The sequence below is a fragment of the Nelumbo nucifera genome, chromosome 6 (genome assembly GCF_055504915.1).
Source record: "Nelumbo nucifera cultivar China Antique chromosome 6, China Antique-T2T, whole genome shotgun sequence".
NCBI lineage: Eukaryota > Viridiplantae > Streptophyta > Magnoliopsida > Proteales > Nelumbonaceae > Nelumbo > Nelumbo nucifera.
This window is the reverse complement of record NC_142654.1, coordinates 15,688,272-15,697,098: the sequence shown is the minus strand read 5'-3', so window position 1 is coordinate 15,697,098 and position 8,827 is coordinate 15,688,272. Positions and strand designations below refer to the sequence as shown.

General features: G+C 40.4%; 1 protein-coding gene across 1 annotated transcript; it reads left to right on the top strand.

Moving 5' to 3' along the window:
- The first annotated feature begins 550 nt into the window (after positions 1 to 550).
- Positions 551 to 1,633, top strand: LOC104591352 (NDR1/HIN1-like protein 1). Its single transcript, XM_010250147.2, has one exon. The coding sequence runs from the start codon at positions 615 to 617 to the stop codon at positions 1,341 to 1,343; it is 729 nt and encodes a 242-aa protein (XP_010248449.1). The 5' UTR covers positions 551 to 614; the 3' UTR covers positions 1,344 to 1,633.
- Positions 1,634 to 8,827: the final 7,194 nt, after the last annotated feature.

The following is an 8,827-nucleotide window of genomic DNA, read 5'->3' as shown; positions in this document are numbered from 1 at the left end:
CCGTTGTTGGTGCAAGCTTATTTTGTAGCAACCCGTCAACTATGGGTGTCAATGGATCAATTTGGACAGATTGGACAAACTAATAAGACATATTGGATTGGATCAATCCGGTCTAAAATATTTATTAGATTGGATTGGTCCTGATTCGTTCATAATAAATTTATATTGGATTGGGTTGGATTAGGCCAATATCTGATCTATTGATATAAGATAAGAATATAGGTCAATGGATTGGATTTGGGTTGAAACCAATCTAAATTAAAATGAATTTGAACGGATTCGGTTGAAACATTGAATTGGATCAGTCCAAAATGATTCAAAATATTCATTGGATTGGACTGGACCTATGCATTTATAATGGACTCACATTGATTGGACCAAATCCAGTCCAATTGACACCACTACCGCCAACCCGGTGGATTTTCTTAACATGGACTTCCCCAATTTAATCACACCGTAAATCAATCCACTCCACACTGTAATTACTAATTACAGCTCTCACGCTTTTTCCATCTTCCTTCTATTTATTTATACCTCTCTTTCCGTCTCTCTCCATTTCATCGCCAATACACCAATCTCTCTCTCTCTCTCTCTCTCTCTCCCTGCTCGATCGTATGGCTTTCGTGCCAGACGATCGAGCAAAATATGCAGCAGGCTATACCTCGGCCTTCCCGCCGCCGGTGTACTATCCTCCGGCATACCCAACAGGTGGCTACCCATACACTGCAGCAACGCCGAGATCTCCATCTCCACCTCCCCATGATGCCTGCAGCTCCTTCCTCCGCCGTATGATTATCCTGGTGATTGTCGTCACGGTCGTAATGGGTCTGATCAGCATCGCCGCGTGGTTTATCCTCCCCCCACAAGTCCCCGAGATCAGAGTCGAATCCTTCTCCGTATCCAACTTCAACCTCTCCAGTTCAATATTGACGGCCAAATGGGACGTAGCCATGAACGTGAACAACCCCAGCGAGAAAGTTGGTATGGTGTATGATCGCGTGCATACACTTGTGCTGTTCGGGGAGAGAATTCTGACTGCGAAATTTCTCCCGCCCTTCTACTTGGAGAAGAGGGATCAAACAACGCTGAATGTGAAGTTTACAGCGGATTCGGAGTACATGGAAGGCGTTCTGGACGAGATAATGCAGGTGGATCGGAGAAATGGGGAGATGTTATTCAATCTGAGGATGACCGCTTTTATTACGTTCAAGAACGGAATTTGGACGTTAAGCAAGCAGAGTGTGAGAGTTTACTGCGATTATTTGAGGGTTGGGCTCTCTAAGTCATCATCCGGAGCAGGAACGTTAATAGGTGGTCCAAGGGATTGCTTGGTTTATCTATAGCCTCTGGTTCTTCTTCCTCTTCTTTCTCCATGAAATGTCTTGGGTGGCAAATCTTTCTCTTTTAAATTTACAGTTAAATGGGACGTGCGTCATGCACGTAAAAGGAGAGAAAAAGAGAAAGAGAGATGGTAGAATGGGGAGAAGAAAATCAATAAATGAGAGATTCTTTTAGTTAATCAGAGAGAGTGAGAGTGAGAGAGTGAGAGAGAGAGAGATTGGGGAATTGTATATTATATTTGGTGATCTGGGACGTGAAGCCCACTGAATGAAATCAGTTTTTTTTTTTTTAATTTTTTTCTGGTACAAATGAGTTCATTCAAACAAACCTTAATTATCTGTTTTGTTTTGTTTTTTTGCCTAGCTAGTTAGTTGGTTCTTATAACCAACCACTACATTACAGTGTTATGTACTAGAGGATCAGATGCATGATTATTGAGAAAAATAGGGTAAAATCGATTAAATACAACAAAACGGTTGAAAAACATCCGCGAAATCAATACAAGTGAATTAATTCCCGAATACCAATATTTTAACTAATCTCCGGCATTCAATTAATGCATGATTTTTTCTAAAAAAAATCAAACAAAAACATCAACATCCTCAAAAATCATCCAAATTATGTCTCAAGCTCATTCCAGAATATGTTGGATTGCAGTTAAAATCTCGTACACTTGATACATCATGGATATGAGATTAGTCCATTACACAAGAGTAGAGGTGCAACTTCTCCGCTGAGCATGACATAGTTGAACATTTTCAAATTGGACAACCTGATTTGCACCCTTAGATAGGAGATTGCTTTGGGCTTAGGGTTTTTTTTGGTTGATTTGGTACATATGCCTTGATTTGTTGAAATATTGGTATGTTAATTGGATAATTAATATTCAACCATCTTAGGGAATTAATTTGATTTCCTAGATCTTTGGATTGATTTATTACATCATTTGGATGGGTTAAATTAAAGAAAAAAAAATCCTTGATGCATTATTTTAAGGGTTAAATAATTAAAGTACCTTGTGTTTTGATAAATAGAATTAGTGTACCCTATTTTCTAATGAATTACTTCAAATATCATTAGGTTTTTTGACAACGTGACAACTACATCTTTGTTAGTACTTAGTACACTCATTGGATTTCCGTTCGCACGTGACAGTAGTGTGTTGTTAGTCCAAGAATTTGGAACTGGGCTCTACTCAAACGCTGATAGGAACTAACTAGCCTTACCAGAGTCAGTTCCAAGTCGGTATTCTTTGATGTATTTTAATTCTTAGTTCAAAAATCTAAGTGAAAGAAGATGGTACTTTTATTGGAGTCAATAGAGCTAATTAAAATCCCTATAACAATTAATGTTTTAAAATGCAGAAGTTTGACGTGAAGTATTTCACCATCTAGAGGTAGTTGAGAATGTAAGAGACGTAATCCCTCTTTAAGAGAAGGGGGTTAGGAGAAAGGAGGAAGAAGGAGAGGAAAAAGAAGATGAAGGGGGATCTCATTTTTTTTTATTTTAATAAAAACCTTTTATATTAAAAAGATTAAGGGTGTATAATAATAGATTAATAGTTGAAAGGGGTCTTATGAATCCACCCCTTTCAACTCTCTTGCGGCTTTTTTTAAGGCTGTATTTGGTTTCAAAGAAAAAGTAGGGAAAGGAAGGGAAAGACAGGAAAATCTATACAAGGTTTGTAAAGATTTCCCTACATTTTCCTTCCTTTACCTACATTTTTCCTTCAAACCAAACATAGCCTAAAGGTTTGCAACTGATTAATCAGCTTAATGTGTCTAAGCTCATTCTTGAAGGAGATTTTAGCGTCATCTCACATGTTCTGTTGGGTACGTTTACCCACATCATCCGTTGGAATTGGAATTGGGATCTGCTCCTCACAGGCACATCTCACCGTGCATTGACTGAGGAGCGGATCCGGACTCCATCTGTTGACTGCTGTATTCTCTCTCTTACGGCTCAGTTTGGGAGGAATATAAATACAAATAGGGTTATCACACATGTGTTGTCTTCTGGCCACGAGGCTTTTTGATCTCATACCCCTCCTGTATTCATTATTAGTAAAGCCGTTACTAACCGTTGGAAGCACAAAGCCCTTACTCCCTGCACCAACAACAACAGCAATGAGCAACCCTTGCATTTGCATTAAGACGCAGGAGGCAGGATGCTCCTCCCAAACGAAAAATCCCATAAACCATCCACTCAGCTTATGCTACTTTTGTACGCGTTGGTGCGACGCTTATTTTATAGCAACCCCCGGTGGATTTTCTTAACATAGGTTTCCTTAATTAATCACACCGTAAATCAATCCACTCCACACTGTAATTACAGTTACCACTCTCTTTCCATCTTCCCTCTATTTATTTATACCCTTCTTTCTGTCTCTCTCCATTTCATCACCAATATACCAATCTCTCTCTCTCTCTCTCTGCTCGATCTATATTGCTTTCACGCCTGACGATCGAGCAAAACATGCAGCAGGCTATATCCCGGCCTCTGGCTTCCCACCGCCGGTGTACTATCCTCCGGCATACCCAACAGGTGGCTACCCATACACTGCAGCACCGCCGAGTTCTCCATGTCCACCTCTCCATGACGCCAACAGCTCCTTCTTCCTCCGTATGATTACCCTGATGGTTGTCCTTACGGTCATAATGGGTCTGACCAGCTTCGCCGCGTGGTTTACCCTCCGCCCACAGGTCCCCGAGATCAGAGTCGACTCCTTCTCTATCTCCAACTTCAACCTCTCCGATTCAATATTGACGGCCAAATGGGACGTAGCCATGAACGTGAACAACCCCAGCAAGAAACTTAGTTTGACCTATGACCGCGTGCATACATTTGTGCTGTTCGGGGAGAGAATTCTGACTGCGAAATTGCTCCCGCCCTTCTCCTTGGAGAAGAGGAATCAAACTACGCTGAGTGTGAAGTTGACAACGGAGTCGGAGTACATGGAAGGCGTTTGGCCGAGATAATGCAAGTGGATCGGAGCCATGGGGTGATGTTCTTCAATCTGAGAATGACCGCTTCTATTACATTCAAAAATGGAATTTGGGTGTCAAGAAATCAGCGTGTGAGAGTTTACTGCGATAATTTGAGGGTTGGGCTCTCTGGCTCATCATCAGGAGAAGAAACGTTTATAGGCGGTCCAAGGGAATGCTTGGTTTATCTATAGCCTCTGCTTCTTCTCCCTTTTCTTTCTTCATGAGACTTTGGCAAATCTTCCTTTAAAAGAAAGAGAGATGGTAGAATTAATGGAGAGAGATAGGGAGAGGAAATCAATAAAATGAGAGATTCTTTTAGTTCATCAGAGAGAGTAGAGTAGAGAGAGAGAGAGATTGGGAAATTATGTACTAAATTTGGTGATCTAGGCTTGAAGCCAACTGAATGAATTCAAAAAGAATTGATCAAAAAAAAATTCTGGTACAAATGAAGAGTTCAGAATTTTAAACAATCTTAATTATTTGTTGTGTTTTTTTTTGCCTAGTTGGGTGAACCCTCATAACCTACAACGTTAAAGTGTAATAATATACCAGAGGATCCGACGCATGATCAGTTGGGTCCCACTAGTGAGGGGTCCAACCATGAAGCCAGTCTATAATGTTCACCATATAATGTTGGCATGAGAAAAACATCTAATCTGCTTGAGACTGAGTCATGGTGTTAGATGACAACACACATATTTGAGTTGAAAATAATGGAGGATTCCAGTGAAAATTGTGGGCAGTTTACATAGTTGAACTCTTTCACAGTTATTTGGTATAAATGCCCCCGAGAGATCTTACAATCAGACTCTTTAGACCAGGTAGTATCAGATTGAATAAAGGAAAAAAGAAAAGTGAGCAGAGGAGCACCCTGCAATTGGCTATCAGAGAGCTTGAATTTCATTTGTCTGGGCTATGGCATTGAGAACTGTTTGGTCAATATGGCTCCAATGAAATTCAGCGGCCATTTGGAGGGTTTCACGTACGCTGTGGCTTTTGGCTTTGCGAGGTTATTGGGTCCATGTGAAAATCTTATGAGCAGCATTTGATAAAAGAAAACCTGAGAGCTAAAATATTGATCATCCTACAGTCAGTCATTCATGCGGGATGCGGCTCTCCAGTGAAGCCTTTTCTGGGAACTTGTCCAATGTAACTACTTACAAGCCCAGATAAAGCTAATTAAGCTTTCCAAACTAGGCCAACTAACTATTTGGTTTACATGCCAGAGGATTATTAGTAAGCCAAGCCCATAATGAAGATGGATGTTTCTTGATCTTTCATTAGACTTGATTGGGCTAGCTAAAATTAATCCACTGTACCCAGAGTCCATGGCTCCCACCATATTTTTCTTCTCTGAATTAAGTCTGAACAAGTGAATCGAACAATTAATTTTGATCAAGTACATGGATAACTCCTCCCAAGTCCTAAGTTCATCACTGCGTATATCCTAACCAGTTGCAGTAGGTCTGTCTGGATCGCAGTGTGAATATGGTTAATTAATTTGCTTCTTTCATGGATGCTTAACCGAATCTAACCTTGGTTGGGCCAGTCAGTCCTTGGATTGGTCCGGGGCCAATGATCCTGCATCCTGGTATGAGGGAAGTATCGTTCCACCCAAGCTACTACCCCTAGTCAAATGACTTAATTTCTTTCGCTTTGGGGCTATTCTAACAAGGCCAAACGATCTCGAGGAGAAATTTAGCTACTCTTATTGGAATAGCGCTGGGCTAAAACCATGAAATCACGACCTTTGATGAAATGCTGTGGCTCCATCTTACATCACCTTCATCAAATTCAAGGTGGGAGTAGCTGAATTTTGAGCAATGCATGATCTCTACTCATTTTTAACGTTCTCGATCTATATGTGAATCGGTTTAAACTGGTTGCTTTGTTTTCGTCACAACTCTCTCTCTCTCTCTCTCTCTCTCTCTCTCTCTCTCTCTCTCTCTCTGCTTGTCTGCATGTGTCTCTGGATAAATTTCTACAGAAGTTACGTACAAGGAAAAGGGAAGAGGATGATGAATCCATTGAATTGAACCAGCACCGATCTTCTGTACCTCTAATAGAGCATCCCGATTTGGAGTTTGCCCACAACCTGCAACCTAGCTAGTTGTTTGCTAATTAAGCTTCATCCAATAATTCAAGGTGGGGCTACATCAATACATCGAGCGAGGGCCGTGATTCACGGTTTTAGCCCAGGACGACTCGGAGTAGCTGATTTTTGAGCAACGATCTCCACTCATTTTTAACGGAGGTCCTCTATCTATATGTGGATCGGTTTAAACTGGTTGTTCTCTTTTTTGTCGCAACTCTCTGTCTCTGTCTCTGGGTAATTTTGAATTTTCTACGTACACAGATCGAATAAAGAAAATTAAGGGAAGGATGATGCAGCATACATCTGAACCCCTAATAGAGCATCCGGATTGGGACTTTGCCCACAACCTGCAATCTAGTCCATTGCTAAGCTTGGCCACCATGACCCTGTATGCAATATGGACGGCCATTACAGTGGTGGTGGTGCTAGTGGCGACGGTGATCCTGATGGCTTGGTTCCTTCTTGGTCCAAAGCCCCCGAATTTCGAAGTGAGGGAAATGTATTTCACCCAGAAACCAGAAATACCAGCTAAAAGCAGCATCAAAATAGATTGTTTCATGAGAGTGGGAATGAGGAACATGGCGGGTAATATGAGCCTCAACTTGTATAGCCTCAACCTTACGCTGCTTCAAGGGTTTACAGAAATTTCCAACTCAAGCATGGGGCAGCCTGCTTTGCCTCTGCGCATTGATAGCCTGCAGGAGGGGACGGTGAGCACCACGTTTAACATCCACCTGACCGATCCTCTGAGTGTTGAGTTTTTTTTTATTGAGAACAACGTGGGGACGGGGTACATGGTTAGAACTGTGAGGCTGAGGGTGGTCGGTTGGGTTACGTATGAGAGGGAAGATTGGGAGATGAAGAGACAAATGATCAAAGTTTTCTGCGGCGGTATGTACCTCAAAATCAACTCAACCCATCCCTCCGGAATATTGAGTGGGAAGCATAGGACCTGCAAGGTTTTTGTGTGACGTACGGTACCTAGCAGCTGGCTACGTGATATTAAGTAAGTAGCTATAGCTACCACTTCTTCTTCTTCTTTGGGCTAATTTCACATTCATCGTCGTTAACGTTCATGACAGAGATGACAGTTTTGTGTAACAATTGGGGATGATTGATTTGTGAATGTTAGGGCATTGGCGTTACGAGATACACACGTACGTATTAATTGGTCCCTGCCACCTACAGGACCCCTAGTCCCTAGATGATGAGTTGAGGCTTCTTGGATCTTGCTGCATGGCTCCCTAAGATACCTGCATGCATGCATATATGCAACTACGTACTGTGTGTAAGCGGTTGTCGTCTGTGTGTAAGCATTTCATCTATGCATTTATGTGAGAAGCTAGCGTTTTCATTGGCAATTCATGGCAGATGGTGGTGGGATAATTCATAATTGTGAGAGAAGACAACACCAATGTCTTATTGTTTGTATTTGAGAGAGAGAGAGAGAACAGAAACAAAGAAGTTGAGTCAATGTGATTGCATTGCTTAAATTCTTGGTATGGAGGTTCCAGGGAAAAAGGGAAATTCAACTTCATTGATCATTATGTTGAATGGGATTGAAATTTTCGGTATGATTTGAAGTTGAAAGAATTAAAACATTATAGATCCTTTTTTTTTCTAAATAATACTTTACAAGCATTTGTAATGTTTTAGTAATGTGCATATAATTAAGTTGCATTTGCATGATAAAATTTAAATGTTCTTATTAGAGCTTATGTAACAAAGATAAGTGATCAAATCGTAGTGTAATTGATAGAATAAAAATGATAAATAATTATGTGGTTATCATCGTCATGACCTAAGAGCTTTGTCCAAATTGATTATGTGGGATCAGCTACATGAATCCCCTTTCACCATTCAATTCTATATCTATCGTTAAATTATGGAGACATATTTTTTATTACTTCCACCTAAGTTCTCAATTTATCCTTCGCTCTTTTATCCCCTTCAACATTAAATTCAATATTAAATTGAAGCAAATCAAGCAGCAGATTGGACCGTGCACAAATCTCTCCATTCAAATGCCCCCCTCAATATATCTTCTTCTTCCCTCCCTAGTCTTCTAGATTTTTTTTTATTGCTGTGATCTTTGGGGCGTAACTACCCCTAGGCTTGTGTATCTCCTCTTTATTTTACCAAAAAAAATAAAATAAAATAAAACACCTTATCAAACAAATTTATATATGGTTTTGCATGCAAATGACCAAACCATCTCAATCTACTTTCTCTCATTTTTCTCCTTTCGGAACGCATCATTATATGCTACCAATCAAGTGGTATTCATTAAAATTCCAAGTGGAGTATGATCGGTTAAAATTCTTTTGGTATCTTACGTTCTACCATCATAGATATAAAGAAAAATTTTTATAAGTTTTATAATTTTTTACAATTTTCATTTTCA